The sequence below is a fragment of the Strix aluco genome, chromosome 3, assembly GCF_031877795.1.
Source record: "Strix aluco isolate bStrAlu1 chromosome 3, bStrAlu1.hap1, whole genome shotgun sequence".
Lineage (NCBI taxonomy): Eukaryota > Metazoa > Chordata > Aves > Strigiformes > Strigidae > Strix > Strix aluco.
In genome coordinates, this window is record NC_133933.1 from 37,284,922 (window position 1) to 37,310,704 (window position 25,783).

General features: G+C 41.3%; 1 protein-coding gene across 5 annotated transcripts in view; it reads right to left on the minus strand.

Moving 5' to 3' along the window:
• Window positions 1–25,783, minus strand: part of DAAM2 (dishevelled associated activator of morphogenesis 2) — a 236,526-nt gene that overhangs the window by 118,960 nt on the left and 91,783 nt on the right. For 4 of the 5 annotated variants that reach the window (XM_074818119.1, XM_074818122.1, XM_074818117.1 and 1 more), the window contains one exon: window positions 5,040–5,242. In XM_074818119.1, coding sequence (XP_074674220.1) covers window positions 5,040–5,213 — 174 coding nt within the window. In that variant the 5' untranslated portion in view covers window positions 5,214–5,242. Of the gene's footprint in view, window positions 1–5,039; window positions 5,243–23,185; window positions 23,255–25,783 lie in introns of all 5 variants that reach the window. The other variant, XM_074818121.1, reaches the window with a different exon arrangement.

Below are 25,783 nucleotides of genomic sequence, written 5' to 3' on the forward strand. Positions count from 1 at the left end.
AGAAGAGATGCTAGAGAATTCTGAAGTTTTCAAATACAAAAAGTTCATAAGTATTTATGCTGTTCTTCAACTGTAAGTAATGTAACTTAATAGGTACTTTTGGTGGCATAAGGTCTGAAGTTTTGTTCTGGAAAAGCCTGGGAGGATGGTAAAGAGTAATATGGATAAAAAGCTTTTGTGAATTTATAAAGGTAACAAAACCCCTTATTTAGGGACTCTGAGAAAAAGAAATAGAAAAAAACAAACCAAAACTGAAAAAGAAACAGTTTCAAATGCAACGTAATAGAAACAAACCCTGACAGGAGAATCCAGTCCCACCTGAGCTAAATAGCAGAATGCTTCACAGGCAGCCAAGACTAAGATGGGGTAACAGTAAGTATTTCTCAAACCTGTCCCAGCATAAGAATCTAACATGGCGCAGGTAACTCAGACAAGGATATTATCATTCAAGCTTGGAGGCTGTAATAATATGATCAACTTTGAAAACTGCAGCTCAAAACACAGCTCCACTTCTTCCCCATGGACCTTCCATCCTATAATGGAACTTCACCTTCTCAAATACCATGACCATCTGGACAGAACCACTAACAGAAGAAACAAAAAAGAAACAACAAAAGCACAAGCTCTTTACACCGCTCTTTACTCTGTGCTAGGATTCTTTACAGTTTTCTGCTTTCCCTGAATTTCCAGCATTTAAGTTCCCCTTCTTGACATGGCCTGAGGTCACATCTGGGATCAGGTTGCTGGTGTAAAAGAGATCTAGATGGCAAAATCTTTAGTGTCATCAGCACACCACCCTTAACCAACAAGAAGAGTCCAGGACTCTAAGACTGAGCAAAAGGAATCAGAATCCACTGTGACAAGAACACACCACTGCTAACAAATATGAACAAGGACATGGAGAAATTGTTTCATGAAAAAAGTTATTTCCCCTTGCCTTGCAATACCTCTTCCAGATTCTTCTGCAGTTCCTGTTCAGTCAATAAATCTGTACAAGGAAAAACACATGTGCTTAGCACAGCCATTTTTGCCAGCAGGCACAAAACCAGCTTGGCGCCTGCTGAATAGACCACCAACTGCAGCAGCACTTTACTACATGGTAGTATACATAGTGCCAGCTAAGAAGAGAGACTGAGGAAAGAAGCAGAAGTGATGCTGGCTAGAACAGCCTTGATAGTCAGGTAGGGCCAGTTTTATAATTTGTGAGGTACAGGACCACTCCATACACCCTACTCTCTAAAGCTTCTCTTCATTGCATGTTCTTTGAAGGAGAGATAATTAAGCCAGCTGTTCTCCCCTTTTTCAGCTGGGTGCATGAAAGTGGCCCTTAGAGGGGCAAAGCTTGTGGTCACAAGTTTGTTTGCTTACTGTCTTGTGCATCTAGACTTCTGATAAGGACTTACCTGTACTGTTACCACTGCATGACTCCCAGGGCAATCACTGCCAGCAGACAGCCTAAGAGCTAGCACATCTTCTGCTGTCTTAGCCCAAACAAAATCAGACTCAATCACCCTGAGCCATAGTCTTCATTCAGATCTACTCCCTGCACATGTTCTCAATGAAATAAATCAAGACTGAATTTGGCTTGTATCAGGAGTAAACCTTTCTGTTTTAATTTTGTAATCGAGGAGACAAGGCCTAAACATAGCATCCAGCTTCAAGTAGCACAAATGCCTGGGATCATTCCTAGAACTGTTTTTCTGGTTGAACGCCATTGAGAGCAGACATTTCAGCTGAAATCAGCATCGACTTGTCATTTGACAAGCACTGCCTTGGTCAGTGTCCAGTTAGACAGCTGCCGTTACTCAGCTGGTTGGTAGTAGTATATAGTAGCCCATACAGGTATACTTGCCTCAGCCTGGAGTCTACATGAGCAAGTTTGCAAGCTCTGGAGGGGTCTTGTGACTCAAAAGCAAATAAAGGATTCCAACACATTCCTAATTCCTCCTCTTGCATGATGGACATTTCCAAATTCACTTTTCATGGTATTAATTTAAGGACCACAAGAACCACAAGAGAAGACATGCTTCTGGCCCTCAAAATGTCCATTTTCCTCAGAAAGGCAGGTAGAAACATACTGAATATTTACTGGACTGGGAAATTCATCACAAGGGAGGCTCTTCCAGCACAACTAGGCTTAGGTCTTCTTCTCATTAACTCTTATATGGGAAAATGCCCCAGATTTTAACTGCAACAAGGGGAAAAATAAGGCTTTTAAAAATTCATTCAAGCACACCAATATTTCATTATACCCTTTATACAGCAGATGGCAAGATGGGGCTATATCCCCTGGGTCTGCTTCAGGGAGCTAACAAAAATGCTCTTCTCACTACAGATCTCAGATGATGTGGGTGTCATCATTTCACTTGGGGATTTGGGTCAAAAGGCTTTACACTCAAATCTGGTTTTTATATAGTACAAGTGCACCCAGACTACAACCTAACAGATAAGCAGTGGGGAGCTAGTACACAGCACAGAGCCCTCTCAGGCACTTCCAGGTCGCTGATTTACACTGGCACATTTACAGACTGAATCCTTCTAATCCAATTAAAATCTCATCTGAGCTGTCAATACAGATGTTTTATTTTAGTGTCTCATAGAACATGCATTAATACGGAACTGTGGACAAACTAGCCCTTCTGGGCAAATTCTCCATTCTGCCAGCCTGGTTTCTAGCCCAGGTTCTCTCACTCATAAAGCCCTTACTGCTCTCATGTTACCTGCCTACCCAGGAACTCCTATGGACATGCATCACCACCCTATCTGAGTACTTTATAAAAATGTGTGATATACACCATTAACCTTCTAAAAAATAGCACTTTTCTGTCAGCTCACTTCTCATGTAATGATGGCTAGGATACTATAATTAAATATAAGAACATGAATATGATCTATTTTCATTTCAATAGCTTCATTTGTTTGAAATGTATATGCCAGTTATAGGCTGTCAGCACATTTAGTAAGTTATAGCATAGACCAGCAACTCACAAACTTCTGGGGCCAAAAATTTTTACAGATCATCATGTATACTGTCATTAAATTTTGCACTGCAAACATTATAAATCATACTGTTTAATAGACTTCCATAAGGCAGCTGGAGCTGTTTTGCCACAAGCACATGGAACACCGGTATTTGCCAGGCATAAATCAAAAAGCTAACACCCTTAATACCACCACAAACTCTCAAACTCCTCACAGAAACTGATACCCTTTCTCAGTAAGCAAAAGCCCAGCAGCAACTAAAACAGGTCTTTTGCTACGACCTGAAGGTAAACAAGCTCAAGTTTTAGCAAGCCAAGTTCACGAGCAAAGCACATCTGTTGGCGACGTCTTCAGGAAGGCTGGATTGAATGCTTCAACGGATCTTGGTATTTGAGAGAGGTGAACTTTGATACAGCACTTAAAGCTTTGCATGTAAAAAACAATACTTAAGCAGCATCCAGAAATAAATTGACAGCAGAGCAGATTACACTCTTACTCATGAGATACCTGTCACCAAGCAGAAGTCTCCAGTCAATCAGCTGCATTTCCCAAGAGGAATTCAAGTAGTCTCACAAAAAAGGCAAGCTGACTTAAATATAGACCAGGATTTTGTGAGATATCTCCATAAGAGGAGATTTCTCATCTGCTACTTAGTCAGAAGCAAGTAGACTCTTCTGTTGCACACTCTATTCTTTCTGAAACAGCTGCAAATCCTACTGACTCCTTCCCACATCCCTGGCATAGAATACTGCAAATGCTAAAAACTTGTCATGGGTGGAAACAGTTAATGGAAAAGAAATCCATACCAATTTACTATGTACACAGAAAGCACCTTTGGCTGAGAAAGTCCTTGAACTGAAAATTGTTAGAGGGTTAGAGAGTATTCCAGAAAAGACCACCCTATGGCCACATCTTATATTCTTCCCTAGGCACCTGTTCTGCACCCCATCTTGAAATAGGAGCCTTGACTAGGTTGTCAGACCACTAATCTGACAAACTATAGCTGTTCCTGTGTTTGGTATGACACACTATAGTTGCCCATATGTTAACCTCTACTTGCATACCCAAATTATATGGTTATTTTCATTGCTATAGCACTTTGAAACCATGGTAATGAACAAGAACTTACTGGGCTAATGTTTTAAGTGTGATGTAGAAAGATTACCAGCAAATTCCTCTAAATTCTGAGATATAATATTTTCTGTTCTGTTCCTTATCTCAGTAGCACCACTGAGGCATATATACACCTAAAGGTACCTCACTCTACATAACCTCCAATCCCAGAGTGGTAATGAGATAGCTAATCAACTGCATCAAATGGGCATCACCTTTACAGTGTGGACTGCAAAACAGCACAGCCCTACAACCTCTGCCTGCGTTTTGCATACGGGTTGAACAAGAGGGCAAAGACAGAGAAGTCATTTGATACCAGGCATGAATAGCAAGTGCCTGCTACTGGAATCCGCAACATTTACCACAAAAGCAAACGACAAAGTTCATCTGAAATAACTGCTTCCCTTCCTGTTTATGTCTGTTGCTGCAAGAGCACCATTTCATGGTTCAAAGGCAGCTAGCTGATGAAACATAATTAGCATGGTCACCCGATTCTTATACCCCACCAGCAGTATGTTACTGATCGACAGAACAGTAGAGTCCTTATTTTATAGACCTGTAAACCCTAAGATTTTCCACTGTACTGTATTATACAGCAGATTTTTATTCCAAAGTTGTTAACAAGAAATTGACTGTCAGGGATTTGTTCTCTAGAGAACTTCTGAGGTTTCTTCTGATATGCCAAATCCTACACCTGGAGAATTGCACAGTGCTGTGAGAATAAATAGGCATATTTAAGCATTTTGTTGTACTTTTACCCAGTGTTACTGTCATCCAACCTGTCATCTGCTACCTTTCTCCCACCAAGGAACTGGTCATAAAAGAATAGGGAAAAAAAAAGCTTCAACAGAAGTTTTTTTTCCTATCCCTATTAAGTCCCTTAACTCCTTTGAAAGGAGTTCATCGACCCCTTAAAATATATCAGTCTGCCATCAGAAACTTACCACAAGTTCAGAGAATCTGGCATTGAGCTCTTCTGCTGGTGGGATTGGGACAGAAAACTCAAGGAATTGGAGGGGGTTATTGTCCTTGAGGTTGATTTCAGGGAGGTCGCTACCCCCAAAACAACAAAGAAACCCCAACGCATGACGATTCCTCTTCCGGGGGGCCATGATCATGATGTATGCTGCTATCTTCTGATCATGTTCTGCAGGAATAAAAAAAAAAAAAAAAAACAAAACAAAAACACAACAGACATTAAATTATAAACAAGACTCTGTTGGATCTGTGCAGTTCTCTGCAGTTACAATGGTTTTCACTAGTATAACAGCTGGAACAGGACAGAAGGATCTGAGACACAAAAGAGCAAAATAAGCACTCAAGATAGACGAGATAGCTAAGCTTTAATATGGTATTAACATGTTCTTGCATGGCAGTGTAGAATCACTTCTCCCAAAGTTTCTGAAAGGTTTTACAAACTCAGTGTGGGATTTCCCATCAGGCAGAGTTATCAGTAATGCTCAGTAGCCAAGGTTGAATGCTACCATTGAATGCCAGTATTGGCCTTTCTCTCACTACTACAGTAAAGGAACCAAAGTATCAGAAGCAAAAAGCATGTACTGGAGAATTTACCCAGAATAAATGGAAGAATCCTCCAAAGGTATGTCGCTTGGTCAAAATAAAATGAACAATGAAACAATGAAGCAGAAATCAATTTTTCATCACTTTGGAGTCAGACCATCAAACACTCACCCTTTAATGGCCAGGACTATCGCAGTAGGACCATTATATCTATCCCATTTTCAAATACACATAACTAGTTTGGGCTGCTTTATGTATCCAGATGAGAAACTGCACAGTGCTAATGCATGCTTTCAGATTTACATTTGAGCTGCCAGACCCTGCCTTGACAGGACCCAGGCTTGAGGGCCTTTGGTATCAGGAGTGTAAAAGGGAGGCAAAAGGAGGCTAAAGGAAGAGCTGGGAAGTGACTGATTCCACCACACAACACCGTTTGAGCGGTCCATCCAAACAGGAAGTTTCCTGCCAGCAGTTTGAAAGGAGGGATCTGTGCAGTCCACAGAGAGCCACATATTTTGCCCTTTTAAGGGACTTGTTGTTTGACAGCTCAGGGGCTTATTTGTGTTGTATTTTTAAGGACTTCACTTTTTCACTTAATCTGCAGAATAAACCATATCCTTAGAGAGTAAATAATTAAAGCCTGTTGTGAAGCCTGGCTCCCTGGGCACGGTGCAGGGGTGCAGGGAGGGAGGTTGCAGGTGAACTGAACCACAGGACGCTGGATGCTGTATCAGCAGCAACACAGCTGAGCTTTGTCATCAGAGCAGCTGCTGCCCTAACCTGCCTCACAATGCTTTGGTCTGTTTGCTTGCCAGAACAAGGCTGCTTTGAGCTCTCATAAAGATGAAGTAGCTGTGCTAGGAAAAGCACCTTTAGGACAGCAGTTGCATAGTGGGACTTAACATACTGCACACAGCCAGAAGCTCTCCAGGGACTTTTTGTGTAGAAATCAGCATGCTCACTTAAGAAAAAACTAAGCAACAAACACAACCCCCAAACCACCTAAACCTCTACCTTTGTGGTGCTATGTGCTTGGCCAGAATCACCTGCCCTACTTTGTGCTGGGATCAATTTATCTAGCACCTCCTCTTACGCACTGGAGGGGCATCAGCTCCAACTCACTTGCAGCTGAACGGAAAGTGAGCTGGTACCAAGCACTGTCTTCTGGCATGCCCACTTTGCTTTGCTCTCCATGCCAACCCTGCAAAGGATAGTATGTCTCAGCAGGACTCACCAGGGCAGGGTGATGCTGGCTTCAAAAGCACATTCATAACAACATTGGATTCTCACTAGGAGATGTCAAAGGCCAACTTAACCCTGGTACCGGTCTCTGACAATGGTTCAGTCAGCAAAACCAAAACTCCTTCAAATCTAGCAGTGATGTGCACATCAACTTCTGTTTCCTCTCAGTGATGGAGACTTAAAAGATTCAGTTCTTAAAAGAGTTCACAAAAGAGCCTCAGAAGTTGAACTTGTCCACCACAGACCATCTTCTCAGGGACTACTCTGAATGCAATGTCCTTTATAGTAATCTGGTCATGGATGAGGTTCTAAACTCGCTTATTAGTTTGACAAAACATTGTTTTGGAATGAACTCAAATCAATGAGACAAACCTGATTTATATGCAATATAACAACATTTGTATGAATTCAGTTGTAACCAAGTTCTGGACCGTTGTCTAAAGGCTTCCTCACCAATCATTAAAGGACCAGCATTCTCTGGAGCATGGACAATGAATCCTCCTTGAACAAATTGGCTGAGACATTGAAGTGATAGGACCATAATGTCTTTACGAGCTCAGGTCAAGACTTTGGTAAGCACTCCTCCAAAAGAGGTACCTTACCAGGAAATGACTAGTTGTGAATGTATATGAAGGCTAACATTTTCTACAGGGTAAGTACTGCCTTGGTCAGGGCACCACAGGTTGCCCTGTACTGACTGACATTTCATCACTCAGCTTCCATCTTAAGCAGGTTCACCTAAGAGGTCCACAATCAGTCTCCAGGCCCTCTTCATCCATAATGTTGAAAAATACAAAAGCTACTGCTCGTTCCTGTGGTGTTTTTACAAAAATCAGTGTCCGTTTCATGGGATCCATACTTGAGAAACTCAGCTCAGCTTTTACTGCTTTACATAAGCACACAGAGCTCACATGAACAGTAACCTTGTATTGTCCCACTTTCACAAAGCATCATTCCCTTGCACAACTCATACTTTTAACACTGGCATTCTCCAGGTCCATCTATAAGCAGCATGCAGGAAATTCATACTGACACACTTTTGTATTGCTACAGCACTGACACTGTATTTAGGTGGGGCGTCTAGATACTTTTAAAATAAAAAAAAATTGAAGACTGTTAGAGAGGAATCCAGCACAGGTATTTTAAAATTGAATCACTAAATGTATTAACAATATTTCTAAGTGAGAACAACACTGTCTTTCTAAAGATTAAGCCTGTCAGTCACAGAATGCTGAGGGGCATTTACTTAAGTTGCACTGTTTATGTTATTTAAGAACTAATTACAACTCCTTGATTTTTGTTGGTGGACATAGTTTTAAACAAAATAAACGTTTTCTAATAGCTCCAAATTAATAATCTTTCCCTTTTCTTTCTCTCTCTTTTGCTTTTTCTTTGTCAAGAACCAAGTCTGGGAAAAATGCGCTTCCAAAGGATGGGGTGGGGGAAGAGGGGAGGCAACAAAGAAAATGAGGAAAAGAATATCTTTCATTTTTCTGAGTGGTAATTGATAACAAAGTTGTCATTAAAAAATCATGAAAATAACAAAAGGTGTGGGTTTTTATACTAATAAAAGCTTTATTGCCTTTCAGTTCTTGCAAATAAAGTGATTGGAAAAATGAAACATGTGCAATTATCTATTTCTATATATAACTCCAGTGAAAATCAATGGGAAATCTCTCTCTGGAGAGAATCCCACTATTACACATAACTCCCTCCCACAGCTCCTCTCAATTGTACTGTTTTACCCTTTTGCACAACACAAACAAGTTGCCGTCATTTCAACAGCTAACCGCACGCCTGCTCCTCATAGCAATCCCCCTCCTGCTTCACAGCCCCATCTGTGGTTCGGCTCAGGTCAGGAGTCACAGTCTGGAACTTCGCCCAAGGTCTAATTATAACAACGTCCTCTTCCTCTGACAGGGCGTACGTGTTCATTTCTAAACCATTTGGCTCAGTGACCAAACATAATTAAGTTAATGCAATTTTTCCAAGTCTTATCAGAAGGTTTAGCCACATGGGATGGGATCCATCCTAACGGCACATGAGGATCCTCTTTCAATCGCAGGTTCTGAATTTTTTCTTCAGCCTCACTCTTTTCTTCATTCTCATCTCAGAAATTATCATTTTCATGCAAACATATTCCAAATAAGAAGCGTTCCACAAACAGTAAGACACCTGAAACAACTGCTATGCCAGCAGCTCTCCTGTGCAAGCGCGCTGATTATCATAGTTTTTACAACACTGTCCTGTCCCTCACCACAGTGAACAGCCAAAGCACAGCTATAACTAAAATAGAGAAAGTTACTTTTGTATCATCACCTTTGAAAAAACAGGAGAGAGAATTCTGTGAGTTAAACAAACACACACAGGCCTGCAAAACCGGTTTGCAACACAAGGAAGCATTCATGGAAAACACTGATGTGCTCACTTCCAGAGCTGAATCTCCACTGATCATCAACTGACACACAGTGTCAGTGGATGTAGTCACAGCTCTCACCTGAGTGGGAAGCATGGGACTAAATGTATGATGCAGAATTACTGTCCACACTGGTTTATGCTAACAGGAGAGGAAACAAAGAAAATCACTTCCATTCCCCTGTAAATCTATATCTTTCTCTATGGCAGGATAAAACATATAAATGTGATGTACTATCACATAAGTAGAAAGAAACCTGAATTTCTACATAAGCCAACTCACCCCCCACCCTCAAATCCAAGTTAAATCTCTATGTTATTCAGCTATTAAATAATAAACCACCAGGGCTTCATGGTATTATAATAGTTACCTTGATCATCACTTACTGATGATGAAATGGGGAAAATAAGCACCATGCTCAAAATTGTCAAATTACATACACTGCGTAAAGCTGAAGAGCTCTGTACCATTCTATGCTCAGTTTCCTGGACCACGTCGCTTCTCCAGTATACAGATGGTGAAATTATGAGCTTCACAGCATGTTCCAATTACCATGGGAATTTTCCATGTATGTCACATGTAACGTGACAGATGTCAGATGCAATATAAGGCAGTTGCAGCCTGGGGGATGGGGAAAGGCAAGCAATCCTTTTGTTGTATCTGCAGTAGTAACCCAACTCCTTTGGTTTGGATTTATCACCATACTAAGGAGTTTCCTGGTCTCCAGGGCACAAAACAGCAACAAAATAACCAACTATTTAAAATCCGCAAAATTAGAACCTCTCTTTCAGGAAGGAGGTAGTCCTTCCTGAAAAGCGCACCTGCCTACTACATTAGACAGGAAGACATCAGATCCAAAGTGGATCAACAGATCACAGGAAAGAAAATCCTGGAAAACGAGTGGGACTTTGTACAGTGATGGCCACTCAGTCCCAGTGAGCCATGGCCCACACTTAACAGTTCCATCAGAGGAGAGAGTTCAGCTTGAAACACACTGTGCATTTTGAAGCCATTTCATGGTTTTTCCCTCCCAAAACATGTCAAAACAGGAGTGCAGATCTCAAGGTGGTATAAGGACTTTGCAAGCCAGCCCAGGCACTCAGGGACGGTCTGTTTTACACACCATCCCATCAAAACTGAGATGGTTGAGAATTTCAAAGTATTCCACAGACCTAAAGACTGTCGCCAGCTATATACATGGTATTAATTTATTAATTTATTTATTTATTAATACTTTATTTCATTTTTAATTTTTGTTCAGTTACTTGCCTAAGAAAAATGTCCTGAAATAAGGAAAAATGCAAGTGCTGTCAGGTGTAACTATAACCATGAACCTACTTAATGCAATGTGTCTGTCAAAAATCTCTTTATTTTTAATACTTTAAAGGTGCTCAGGACATGCTGGATGACTAACAGCCACTAATGTTAGTCTGTTAATGCCCACAAATCTAATACCTCTCACCTGATACCAGCTTATCAACACAAAAAAAGCTAAAGAACTGTACGAGTTCTTTCCCTTCTGAAAGATTAATTTGCAACATTTTCTCTGTCTTCACCTGGCAATGAGGGGAAAAAAACTCTACAAATAACCAAACAAAATCAAAAATTAAACAACGAAAGAAAACAGAAAGATACCAGCAGGTTCCTCATGTTTCTCTCAATCCATTTATCTATCCAAATTGTATTCATAGAAAAACAATTTTAAAAGAACAGTCAAATCAAGATTCAAAGTACAGAGTAGAGAGAGCAACAAAGCGGTTAGAGTCAGTATCATAAATCCAGCTAGTAATCCTTTGTTATTTCTTTACACTTTTTTTTTCCAGCTTTTAATCAGGTACAGATTAATAATTTTCTATACCTGACTGATCTGACCAAACAATCCATTCATTCTTTTACCCGCTAAGAAGTTATTTTATTTACACAAATGTATTAATATACCATAACTCTGACTTCACACAAAAACCTGCTGGGTTAAAACAAATCTGTCCTCCTAGACACCAAAAGCTGAGTCCTAATTATAATCTTGCATCTCATTTAGAGGCAAGTAAATCTATACATCTTTAACATTTCTGAATGGCAGTGTGACCACTGCAGCTTAAACTGCAAACAAAACACGTAAAATTTACAACTTAAATATTTATCTAGAATACAGACGTCCTTCATCTCCTCAGTGTCTAAGCACACAATACATTTGTCTAAGAGGGGAGGCAGAGGTGTCCTACTAAACAGCAACTTTGTAGGCAGGAATACATTTTGCTTAGTGCTTATTGTACCACAGGTTCCCATCCTAATTTATGAATTTTACACTTAGGCAAGCTTGACAACAATTCTAACCACCATGGTGGTGGAACCAACAGGATTGCATACCCGCTAAATATAAGCAACCTTTCTGGCTTGATTGCCGTAGTCTGTAGTCCTGTCTTTCAGTCCCTACCCCCTCCCTGTTATTGCTTTCAAGTTTTCTAGTGTTGCAGCATTACAGTTTCAGTAACAACTACAGATACTCTCCGTTTCCTTCTCAATCAGAAGGTCTGGACTATTACCAAGATCAATTTTCCTGTCTTTCTCCCCATGAACCATATTTATTCTATCCGTATACCTCACTAAAGATTACCCCATTCCCTTCTATTAAAAAATTTAAAAAACCAAACATCTTCAGGCAGGGGAAGAACAACACTTTCCAGTTTCAGCCTTAGTTCTCTCTTTCCTTCTTTTTTGTCAGCTCTAGTTTTATTCTCTACTTTTTTTTCCACTGTTCCACTGCAATATCCTCACTTTCTTTCATGATAACTCTTAGGCTTGGAATGGCTTCTAGTAGCCACTTCCTATGCCTCAAACTGCAAAAGTCCTCTCCTTTTTTAAGCAGATATTGAAGAGGAAAAAAAACAACTTCTGAAGAGACACTTACTGCATGACACAAGCTGTAAAGACTGCACAACACTGTGTATGCTTTATTTTTGTTGTATTATACTCCACTACTATGTTTTATTTTTGTCGTGTTGTACTCCATTGTCTTAGCTGTGGCACTGAGGTTGTAGGTTCTACAGTGTAGGGTCTTAGTTACCTGCCTAAATCAGTTATTGTACAGTGCCAAGTAGAGTTATGGTACTATACAAATAGTAATAAAACCAGCAGGTCAGCAAAAACTAATCACCCAGCTGGAATCTGGCCAGCACACGACAGTTCACACCCCAATAATGATGCTGCTGTAGAGGCAGCATTTAGCAGTGTCCACAAATCCAGTGTGGATAAATTTATGCTTTATGAAATAATGGAACTTATGCAAGGATTTACCCCACCACAGCATTAGCTTCACTAGATGGGTTGGTTTGTTATGTCATTGTTCTTCAAAATGCTGTGATTGTAAGAGCCTGTGGGAAATAGGCTACATAAAAGCAAATATGGGGAAAAAAAATCCCACAAACCCCACAGATGCCACCTCAGGACCCGGTCATAACTGAGGATAAGACCATCCAGCAATATATCTTGTCAAACACGTTCTACAATTCCCTGATTTTACTCTTGAAACAATTCAGGTGCTAAAAGAGTTATTTTTAGGACTTGCCAAGAACATACTGTAATCTCAGGGCCATGAATTCAGGACAAGACTACAATCAAAGCTGTGTCTGTGCTACCCAGCAGAGCAGGTCTGAACTGCCTTTACTGCAAGCTATGGATCTAGGCAGCAGAGCCCAGGTTAGACTCTTAACTTTCTTTACTTTCTTTTGGTAGTGGCTTCCATGCTATGATGCAATTTCATAGGAGACAGAGCCTTGGAAGCTGGAGTGTGAGATGAAGCCTTTATTCAACATAAGATTTCATAGACTGAAGATGAAATAGATCATGCTGACATCAGTCAGACAGACATACACATTAACAGCCAGAATCAGGACATTGCTCCTTCAGTTCCAATACAGAAGATTACTTTCCTCTGCAGGAGGATGAATTCCTGTACCTTTTAAAGGTCTTATGGTATGAAATGCCTTTAATGTCATTGGTTTGAAACTGGCCCTAATCAGTAATGTCTGCCAGTTCTATCCATAAGATCAGCTTCCAAGGATGAGACATCCACACCCCAGAGACAAGTCTTTGATCACCTCAAGAAAGAAGCCAAGGATAGAGTGATCTGGAGAACAAGCTGTCCCACTCTATGCCAAAAGACCAGGAATACTGGTAGGACAGATTAATACTAAAGCTTGGTCGAGGGACTCTGTAATCTCTGTAATACTTCTATTGGGAAGAGTGGGGTTTAGTTACAAGGGATATCAATTCAGAGTTTCCCAGTAGCACTAAGAACCACCGCGTTCAGAAGAATGAACACACAAAACCCCATTACTAAGAGCGCTCCTGTCTTGTTTGAGTCATTGTAATTTTTCCATTCTGTCATTGCCCAATTATTTCCAGACATGATGTAACTATTTTGCCAGGGGATTTGGGAGTCAAAATGTTGCTGCTGTTGTCATCTTTATCCTGGGTGCTTGAATTTTCCAGACAAAATAAGCAGCTGAGGGCATTAGAGTGCCTTTGCCGAGAGAGAAATAATCTGTAAGAACTACCAGTGTGCTCCAAGAAAAACAAACAAATGGTAAAGGCCCAATTACATCTTCCAAACTCCAGCTCATTTCCATGTGAAATGCTGTTTTCTTATTCAGACAATTAGTAGAAGAATGTTTCATCTGTTGTCCGATGTCATCACAGCATACAAAAATTGATTTCCATTCTAACACTGCATTCAGGGCTGCTACAGGACATTAAAGCTCACTTGACTGGAAATATGCCTTGGTTATAACCACTGGAAACTAGCCACAGATGTAGGTGTACCAGTGCCGTCTTCACTATTGACAGGCAAATCAATTACCTGCACCAGTAAATTTTTCCTGAAGTTCTCTCATTGGAAAAAGCAACTCAGTCTCTATAATAAATGGCTATAACCAGGGATAAACCCAATACAGAAAACATTTGGACTTTTACATGGTTTTCGCGGATGGCACCGAATCTCTTCAAAATTAGTGTTCATCAATGCCACCTGGGAAAGCCAGGTTCCTGGTTGCACATCTGCCACTTTACTACTTAGTGCCCCAGCCAAAGTACAGTATATTTCTACATGTCACTGCACATCTGTAAATAATAAAGATGGTGGTTCTCAGTTCAGTTCCATATACTGAAAAGCCACTGATGGGGATGATAGTTAAAAGGCTTCTTTAGTGATTCACTAAATGGAAGAAACAGTCAGTAGACACATCACAGAGGAAACGGGTCTTGGAATTTTGATGTTCTCTCCATCTTAGAGGTGGTTTCCATAGGCTGAGGCACAGATAGGATCAAAGTGTCTTTGATTTTATATACTTATATTTTAAGCTACTCAGATTCCAGAGTTGTCAATTTGGCACCAAAAATAAATTCACTCTAGAAAATGAAGTTAAGAAAAGGTCATATACAGCACTTTATTCCAGCATTTTTATTTTTGTTCAACATTCTGACAAGGGATACTCTGGGTTCAGTGCCCTGAAACCTCAACATTACGCAAGTAGGTTTGAACTGCAAGCCAGCAGCTTGGTGAAACTGTTGAACTTTTAACCTAACGTGTCTTCATGAAGAATGGATATTTGGAAACAGTTCTGGCTCAAGGATTTTGGGTTGTTTTCTGTGTGTATTTTTAAGAGGCATCCAGATAAAATATATTTTCTGGCTGCTGTAATATTTACAGGAGAAGACTTTACACCAACACTGAGAACTCATTTCAGAGCTGTGACATACTGCTTTAGGTTCTGGGGCTGTTGAGTGTTTCATGGAATTAGGGTGAACAAGGCCTCATCTATATTTAAGTCAAATTCCACAGAGCTCATGCTCTGAGTGACACAGGTAGTGATCAATTACGAGGGTCTGTAAAGAAAGGGCTACCTAAAACCAGACACCTTCCTTGCACAGTCAGTGGGTGCTTTTGGCCAACAGCAGCATGTTGCAGAGAGCGCAGTAAAAGGAGGGACAGCGAGAACTCCTCCTAAAATATCCAAATGGAAGGATCTTCTCTACAAAGCGATGCATATCCACATGATCTAGAGCATATGGTACATGAGGGTGTGGTGCCTGTGCCAGTTGCTACCAACTCTATTCTACTGCCTTCTCCAGGCTGCCAATAGCTATTTTTAGTCTCCTGGATTCTCATGGCAAGAGGTCATGTCCATGTCAAGGCCCTCTACTGTTCACGATTAAGAAAAGTTTAAGTAGTGAAGTATATCTAGAAAGATTTCCTAGAACTGCAACTGACCAACACACTGCTCTTCCCCAAGGATAGCTCATTTGCTTGAATGTATGCTCAAATTCCCACAAAAACTTGCAGAGAAGTTGCATACAGAGGATGTTTGGGTAGTCATCTCCAGACTTCTAAGAAGCTACAGCAAATCAAAAGCCTGCTTGAAGATACAGCAAGTTCTTTCACCTTCTAAGCCCAAGCTACCTGCATCTTGTTGACAAAGATTTGAGCACACTCCACAGAAAAACAGACTGCAGTATAAAATTTCCTCAGCTCCCCACCACAGCTGCACACTACAGGGGAAAAAAACAAAACAAAACAAAAAAGGCAACAAAAAAAACCAACCCTCCTTCTGAACAGGCACTTGATCTGGGTACATAGTCCTTAGACATGATTCAAAAAGAAGGCTCTTTGTATACAAATAGAACAGAAATCTACCCTCTATTAGAGAGGGAACATCCTCTTTATCCCCTTAGGGCTGCAAACATAGTTATTATATCCAGTGATGTACGTCTCTGCAGAATATGTACTAATATCACTGCTTGTCGTCTCTAGTTCTGTACAGCACTGATTTATTTGACAGATTGTACAGGGTTTTATCCAAATCATCACCCTTTGCAGTTTGTTTTGTCTCGCCCTTTGGAAACATATTTAAAACTTACTTAAATGATTAATTTTTCTTGCATCCTATATATTAAATTTATGGACGGAATACATATAAATAAAGACAGTAAGCAGTCATACATCACCTCCTACAAATTCAGGTCTTGGCTCTGCTGCCCTGGTCAGGAAGGGACATTTATAAGATAAATACATATTATGCAATAATATCTCTCACTGCTAAAAAGACTGAAATTGCCATTATCCCCATTTTCTACTTGTTGGAGAGAAGACACAGCCAACCACTACCAAAATCTTTCCAGTGACAAGTAGCAGAAGCACTATTTGACCCTCCCCCTGCCCAGAAACCCATTTGAACAAAGAAGCACTCTCAATTCTCACACAACACATTGCACCTACTACACAGCAAAATAAGTTTAACCGCAAAATGTCAGAAGCTCTGAAACATCAAGATCAACTATGTATTTTGACTGGATGGCAAATCCAAGAAGTACATTACATATAATCCAACAATTTGCATATAAGCTGCCAGCCTATCAAATTTTAACTATTGGCTGTAAATATGAGATGAAAATGGCACTAACACTACTGAATCCCCAATAAAATATCCCCCCCCCCCCCCATAGTCATTCATATTACAAGCCAAGGGTCCACCACACAACAGTGGTACCTGGTAATGCTTAAAACAGAGAAAATCTTACAGAGAAGTGGCTCCATCTCCAAATCTCTGAAAATAAGATAAACTAGCAGATGTATAATACAAACACTGAGCCCACACCACTGAGACACTCCAGGGTGACCTCTTCCCCAGTGCTTGTTCTGTGCATACCCTAAAATCAGTCAAACACAGCCTGTAAGAAGCATGGCTACTGCCCAGGAAATGTTCTTAGTTCTGGGTTTACAGTGTTATCAGCTATTAATCACAAAAAGCTCTACTGGGATAACCCCAGAATTAAACAAATTAAGCAACTCAAGTCAAGAGAGGGGAGTTGGTGTGGAAAGTAATTGGAAATGTTACCCTGATTCCAAGAAAAAACTGGTTCTTTAGACAGGAGCGAGTCCACAAGATCTTAGAATATCCTGTTCATGCTGAGATTTCAAACACAGGCAAAAATTTTCTACATTTTTAAGAGGTCATGCATGATAAGAAAACAATTCATCTCCTACAGGGCCTGCTAATAGCAGCATTAACTCTCCTTAATTCACAGAGCACATTTCATATCCATATCAATATTGCAGGACATATTTCCAGCATCTACTGGAATACCCCTACAGTAAGAGTTTCTCTCCACTTAAATTGCATTAGTACAACTACATGGCAAACAGTTCTCAATCATCAAACCCGAGCATGATGACCACCAAGACACCTGTTTCCCAGAAAGCTGCTCACAGAAGTGCCCTCCAAGGAATTAATTTTCACAGCATCTCAGAAACCTCCAGATGAAACATAACATTGCCAAAATGAAACAAAACAAAACTTTAGTACTGGGACTGGATCCACCTTGAGAAGCAGTTTTGTGTTTTTCATTTAACAGAGAGAAACCAACACTGACAATATCTTGGAAATGAGATCTGTCTGCCCCTTCTAACTGACCACTCTGGACCAAAGAAAGCATTTCTCTAAGTTGGAAGGAGTGTCTCTAAGGACCAGAATTTGAGCTTGAGTTACTAAATAACTGAATAGAGGGAAACCACTTATCACGGGAAATGGAGCAAAGACCAAGAGGAAAGATCAGTTTTCTAACTGGAAGGATGCTGTTCTTTGTGGGAGTACTATAGCAAGTCTTGCTGTGGAAAGACCTTGGTGTGGAGTTAATGCCAGTGGGTCAACCAGCCAATGGTTCAGTCAAGAAAATAAATTTATGCCTTCATATTCAGTTCTTCAAATATTTAGGCTGAGGTCACTCCAGAGGAAATCTCTTATCAGATACTAAGGGTCTTACATTCTGTAAAACACATTATTTCAGACCTTTGACAAAGTCAGCAGGAAAAAAAGAAAAAAGAAGCATTTTATCCTTCTTTCAGAAAGATATTGGAAGGTCTACTCAAAATTCTGCTCATCTTATCAAAGAAGTAATTCCAGGGTGAACATAGTATTGGAATTAGGTTATAGAGAATTTACAAGAGCCTTTCCTTCCTTATATGAGTGCACAACATGCATTCCCTATATAGTTTCCTCTCCATGGATATAACAGACTGCTAATAATTCCCATGGAAGCACGTAACCTTGTAGAACAAGAGACCAACTCTTCCAAGCAGAACTCAGGCTCAGCTATTTCTGGTGAAATGTTCCTCACTGAACTTGTGCCAGGTGGGCACCTGAGATTTTTTTTCAGTCCCCAAAATATTTCATTTTCTGCAAAGGCCTTTTGAGCTTATTCTAGCAAAGTCAAAAGTAGAGCACCCAAATCATCGTTTCCCGACTCCTGTGGAACATATTCCAAGTCATATACAAACTTCAGTAGGGACCAGTATGAATAACTCTTTTCAACAGTATTCACTCATGCAATTTCTATCATTAAAAAAGGGAAAGAAAATCTGAATGTGCTAGGAGCAGAGTTGATAGAGATTTAAAATGAATGGATAAGATTGAAGATAAAACACCTTCTCATTTGGGCTGTAAAACTGTTTTCTGCACTTCAAGAAGTGGGCAATGCAGTAAGGGAGAAAGCTAAATCTAAATTGAAGGTAATACCTCGCACTGGAACAAGAAAAAGTACATGTACTTTGTTAGTGTTGCACAGACCTCTTGCTAGGCTGGATGTATTCAAAAAAGGTTTAGTTTTCAACCTTAATCTTATCACTGTGAAAGTCTCTGACTACAGATTCAGAAAAGCAACATATGATGTATGTCAGTAGTAGTTTTATGTTTCAGCTACACTTCCATGCTTCCCCTTAAACCTTCCTTGCCCAGGAACATTCTTCCATGCTGCTTATAACAGCTTAACCAGCTTGTCTCAAAATAGAAGGAAAGTGAGGGAAGAGTCATCATTGCTTCTGACACCACTAAGCAGAAGCTGCTCTCAAGCTGTGCAGAAAGTCAAAGCTTTCCTTTCTCTCCGAGCCCTGAGCAGAGCCTCTGCACCTTTACCAGCCAGTGCCAGAGTGCAGAGTTGTGCATCATGGACCACACTGCAACAACCTTTGGCTCTCTCCATCCTGTACCCCCATCACCACTGCCAAAGACCTAGATGTAGTTTGCTCACTGTTCCTCCTCACCCACAGATTTTCAGTGTGTCACAGAGCAGCAGTAGATAAGCAGCACTCACTCTGAAGAGGATTACTAACACAAGACATACAAGGGAAAGTGACTTTAGATTCAGACTTTTTCCCCCACTGATTGAAGAACTTGTTGGGATATGCCAGTGTTCTGCATGTCTCTTAGTTGGTTTCAAAGGAACTGGTATTGGGACTGGCACTGCTTAACATCTTTGTTGGCGACATGGACAGTGGGATTGAGTGCTCCCTCAGCAAGTTCAGCAATGACACCAAGCTGTGTAGTGTGGTCGACATGCTGGAGGGAAGGGATGTGCCATCCAGAGGGACCTTGACAGACTTGAGAGGTGGGCCCATGCAAACCTCATGAAGTTCAACAAGGCCAAGGGCAAGGTCCTGCACATGGGTCAAGGAAATTCCAAGCACAAATACAGGCTGGGCGATGAGTGGATTGAGAGCAGCCCTGTGGAGGAGGACTCGGGGGTATTAGTGGATGGAAAACTGACTATGAGCCAGCAATGTGTGCTCGCAGCCCAGAAAGCCAACTGTATCCTGGGCTGCATCAAGAGGAGTGTGGTCAGCAGGTCGAGGGAGGTGATTCTCCCCCTCTACTCCCCTCTCGTGAGACCCTACCTGGAGTACTCTGTCCAGCTCTGGGGTCTCCAACATAAGAAGGACATGGACCTGCTGGAGTGAGTTCAGAGGAGGGCCACGAAGATGATCGGGGGGCTGGAGCAGCTCCCTTACGAGGACAGGCTGAGAGAGTTGGGGTTGTTTGGCCTGGAGAAGAGAAGGCTCCGGGGAGACCTTATAGCAGCCTTCCAGTACCTAAAGGGGGCTACAGGAAAGATGGGGAGGGACTCTTTATCAGGGAGTGTAGTGATAGGACAAGGGGTAACGGTTTCAAACTGACAGAGGGTAGATTTAGATGAGATATAAGGAAGAAAATCTTCACTATGAGGATGGTGAGGGACTAGAACAGGTTGCCCAGAGAAGTTGTGGCTGCCCCCTCCCTGGAAGGTTGGATGAGGGTTTGAGCAACCTGGTCTAGTGGAAGGTGTCCCTGCCCATGGCAGGGGGGTTGGAACTAGATGATCTTTAAGGTCCCTTCCAACCCAAACTATTCTATGATTCTATGATTTTATGTTATTGTCTTACCTCTATTTGCAGATTCTCTTCACCAGCTATAGCTTTGGAGCCCATCAAACAAAATACTTCTCACCTGCCTACCGCTTCTGAGACAACCCCATGGAAATAAGCTAATGCCAGCACACTGACGTTCAGGAGCTGCTCAACAACCACATAAGCTGTTCAGCATCAACCATCCACAAGTAACATACGTGCATTCACAGCCCAAGGCACGATTAGACAGTTGGTCAATAGTAAAACAATGTCTTTCTGTTCTGCTGGTCAGTCGAGCTCCCACAACTCACTCGTGAATAAACATGTTAAAAACAGATAATGCGTTTGGCTGGTAGAACATATACTTTAAGCTCAACTACTGAAATATGAGTGAGAATTCTAAGCTTCTTTCACTGCTTTGGTCATATATCTCTGGTTTTCAGTGCAAGGTGTTTCTATACAGTAAACGTTTCCAGGCTCACAAAACCAAACACACATGCTCCAGTGTAGTTCTAAAAGAGAAAACCAGACAACTTTCATGCAAGTATTCCTTCCTTCCCTATCTGAAAATAATGAAATAGCCTCAGTCCAGACTTCTGCCCCCTCTTTCAAACTCCACTGACTGCCACCGTAGCAAATACTCCACCTTAGCTCAAGCTCTCTGTCCCCTCTAGATAAAACAAAAGTAAAAGTATTTGCAACCCGTCTCAGAAAAAAATCTGCTAGAAGGAATTCCCTCCCAACAGCTTTATTAGAACAGTGAAAGCACAGGTTTTTGCAACACCTCTTTCCAATCTTCTTCCAGCCAAGGAAGTACTTCAGTAAAGAGATTTAAAGATAGAGGGCCCAAGTCAAAACTTTACGATGGTCCACATATATACATCTATCTCATCCCTTGTTCTCATTCCCACCACCAGACAGATCCAAAAACCCACAATGTTTTGATAAACACACCAAAAGTAACTGGGGACTAAGTATGAAAACCGTACAGCAAGTTTATTTTATGCCAGTTTGTTTTATGGCTCTTCTCCAGCGTTTTGAATGCACAGCCCCACTAGGGACACAGTGCTAAAATTTTCCTGAAACAAGTCCCACTCAAAGGTCCAGGCCTTCTCTCTCCATACCACCTGCATCTCAACATTCCTGAAAGGAAATGGAATTTATCCAGTGCAGAAGAGAACAACGAAGTGTATGTACATCCCTCTGTACTGAGTCCTCTCCCAGCTTGGCCGTGCTATGTCACACCTGCCTTCACCAATGCAGCTTCCCAAGCACTATGCACGGGGGGGATCTGTACAAAGCTGCAAAGCTGACTAACCACTTTGGCTCATCAGATCCAGAAGTCAGTGGGGATGCAATTTGAGAGTTTTGAAACAAGCTCAGCAGAATAGCTGGAGCATCTTGGTCCCCTCAAAGCCTGAGTGAGATGAGACAAAGGTCAGGGTTCCCTCAAGTATTACATCCCACAATGGCTTTACACACACAGACCCCTATCTCACAAGGCTCCAATGCCCCATTTTTTGCTTCAATCCATATTTTTTCATTAAGAGGACATTAGAATCCCAAACCACATGTTTTATTCTGTCCATCTCTGAAAGGTAGAAAAAGTTACAAGTCCACATTAGTTCACCAGGCAGTAGAGGGTAATCTATATGAAACATATGAAAGAAAAAGGGGGAGAGGGAATAATGGTTGAAGGGAAGACAAAAAATGAAAACCTTGCCTTCAGCCTCACTGAAGAAAATGTATATGTCTTTCTCAAGGAACGATGCTTCTTTCATTAATTTACAGAGTTTTCTTTCTCTGCAAACACTGCGGTGTAAAACTAAAAACAAACAATCCCCAGATTAACAAGAAAGATCTGACAGGTTTTCTTTAAGAGGCAGACTGACCACCTCTTGGAGCAGGGAGTGGTGGGTGAGCCATGATGCACCTTTCATTCAGAAGTTGATAAATGAGTTCTGATCAACTGGTAAAAGAAAAGAAAAAGCGAGAAAGAAAAGGAAAGTGTGAAATGACAAGTCAAAACATCCCCTTTAAGAAAGGGGTATAGTTTTGGTCTACAAGGGGGATTAAAGAGGACTTTTAGAAACAATGTGTACTTCTGAGAATCTTTTCCAGGGAAGGCCCAACACCCTGGCCACAGAAACCACATGCCAAAAACTTCTGTGTGGTCAAAAGACACACACCACACACCTTGTGGAGCTGAGGAAAGGGAAAGCTCTAGGCAGTGGTTCACAGGCTGGATGTAACAATAAATTCTCATGACTCCTGCTGCTGCTTTTGAGATAAGGCTGGGCCAGGCAGGTAGCCAGCTCTTAAGAAAATGCTGCAATATTGATCTCAGTAGTTGAGGTTGGAAGGGGCCTCTTGAGACTGCTAGTCCAACCCCACTGCTCAAGCAGGGTCAGCTAGGGCAAGCTGCCCAGGACCATGTCAATTTGGGTTTTGAGTATTACCAAGGATGGAGTCACAACTTCTCTGGGCAACCTGCGCCAGTGTTCAGACACCCTCACAGTTAAAAAGGTTCTTGTTATCAGATGGAATCGCCTGTGCTTCAATTTATGCTCATTGCCTCTTGTTCTGTCACTGGGCACCACTGAAAAGAGTGCATCTTTCTTAAGCAAAGGGAGTCAAATTTCTCAAAAGTCCTCTTACCAGCAAAGCTTCTGCTCTATGTAAGTGTTTAGGGGACTTACTTCTGTGTACAGATCTAGATTGGTTGCATGACAGGAGAATATTGCAGAAATTCTCTCTTGAGCCAATGTCTGCAAAATGACAGACAAGAACAAGCTGCAGAACCAAGATCCATGCATTGAAAAGGTACGTTAGAAATAAAAACAACAGTACATTTTCCCATAAATCAAAGTCATTATAGGTTCTCACACCACAAAAATTCACAGACAGGGTGTTAATCAGCCAAAAAAAGACTCCCCATATTTGTAGAAGGTCAGTCTTCACAGATTGTTACTCTACTGCATCAAGCATCTGCCTCAGCCTTTCTCAAAACCAAATGTTAATGACAACACAATTCTGCCATAAACATTAGAAGCTGTGATTACCCAGACAATTTAACACCACTAGAAGCAGCCTTAAAGAAAAACTCTTGACTAGTAATGCTTATCAAACTTTGTTAATGGTAAAACTGTCATTAACATTAAATGCTGCGGTTCCCCAGAGGATTTATCAGAGAGTCAGGCTTAAAGAAAAGCTCTTGCCTAGTAACACTTATCAAACTACTGTTTCCCAGTTCTAATGTCATCCACAGCATAGACACTGTCCCTGCATTAACACAGGCAGAGACAGTGACAAACACAATGGACTTGTACATCTACTGGTTCCCATACCAGGGTAAGGTAAGACCATTGCTATTGCACTGTCTTGTTCCAAGACATTCCCTAGACACGCTACTCTACAGTCTCATTACTTCACTGCCTGGGAATAAGTTTTCCTAACTGGAGACGATCCAAACTAAAAAAACCCCTTGGGTTTGGATTTGAATTCTCCAGAAGTTTAGGGCTTTGCAGAATTGTTCCCTTTGTATGCCTCAGCTGCTTGCACTGAAGACAGTGGATGCTGATTTCTGTGGGAACAGGATGGGATTTTAGCCACAGCAGGCCTGCTAACCACTACCATCTAGTATTTGCCCTTCAGAAGCTTTTCAGGGCAAGTGCTTAGAAAGTAGTTGAATTCAGTTTTTGTAAGCAAAACCCCTGAAAAACCCTTTCCCAGAGGTCAAGCCCTGTTCCCTGAGGCCTGGGTGCAAGCTTTCTGGCAGGACCTCCTGAGTCTGTTGTGTGGAAGATAAGGAATTTGAATGATTTCCTGCTCAGCAGCATGTAGCTCCCCAAACATCTGACAGTTTATGTACTAGGGACTGTCTCCACAGAAACCTGTCTAGAGAGACCATAATGCTGAAAATGCCAGCTCTCCAGTAGCAAGCAGCTCATCTTCACTCCCTCACACTCTCCATCCTTTACTACTTTCTAACTTTACTCTCTTGCCTGTGGCTCTCCCAGAGCACACCTCTTCCCAACCAGGTCTGAAGGAAAGGGTGTTAACACCCACAGCAATGCACCAGTGCTGCAGATAAAGCCACACGTCGTGGGATCCTGAAGTCAAACACACTGCCCTATTCACCAAAGCATCACGTGCCAAGTGAGTGTACCCTTGGCCCTGACTTGCCACCCTCCCACGCTGCATACGTTATCTATCAGATAAGTTTCTGCAGAGCCCTTGGGTGATGTCTTTTTCATAACCATTTCAAAATCAGACAGGCTTCCCAAAACAACTTGATTTTTATCTCCAATGACATAAAAGATGGGGGAAAAAACAAAAGCAATCCTTACATTCCAGGTTATCCTAAAGCAGGGCTGTGTGCACCCTTATGCCAGAAAAACAATGTATCCCCTAAGGACTACAGACTGGGTGTTCTCTCTCTTCCAACAATCCCTTACCATGCAGCTGCTTGGTCTCTTCAGGACACTTGCCTGCTAGACTACACCCAGAAGATGCTGTGAGCAAGATTCCTTCCAGCAAAATTGCCCAACCTCCCTTGGGGGCAGGCTTATCACATGCAGTAGATGAGTTTATCCAGCCATGTCCAAGTTGTAGCTTCACAGAATTAGTCCCTGAAGAGTAAGAAGGATTTGCTATACCACAGCTCTAAAGGCTCACCTGAAATGATACCAGCAAAGACACCTAGCCTGGCCTCTCCAAATTGTATGTGGCCCTTCAGGCCATTCATTCGAAACAGGGATTAATTGAAGAGAACATCTCAATTAGCTGATGCTTTTTCCATTCAATTGCATTCCATAAAAGGAACATTTTACTATTTAGAGGAAATGCAGGAAATCCTTTGTCTAAATGCACTGATTTTATCTGTCTGCCTGCAGCCTAGCCTTCTTCACCACTGTCACTTGCAAGAAGAGGATTATACATATAATCTGTAAACTTCACTTGCCATGCATGTACAAGACACATTTGAATTTCAACAATTAGAAATTTAATTTTAAAGAGAGTTTGGCCCTTGCTACCAAGACCAGGTTTTCACAAAACTCTCCAGCTTCCACGTCAGTGCAAAACAGGAGGCATATTTCCAAAAAGAGTGCAGCTTGTTGAACAGAGCTGGTCAAAAGGAGAAAGAACTGTCTTGAAAAAGAAAAAAAAAATCATTTAGAAAAGCAGCAGGCTATTTTACTGTTGGGAATTCTATAGATGCCTTCTGAGATTTTTTTTTTTTAGAAAAAGGAAAGGAAAAAACAAAGACATTTCCCCTTTCATCAATATCTTTTTCC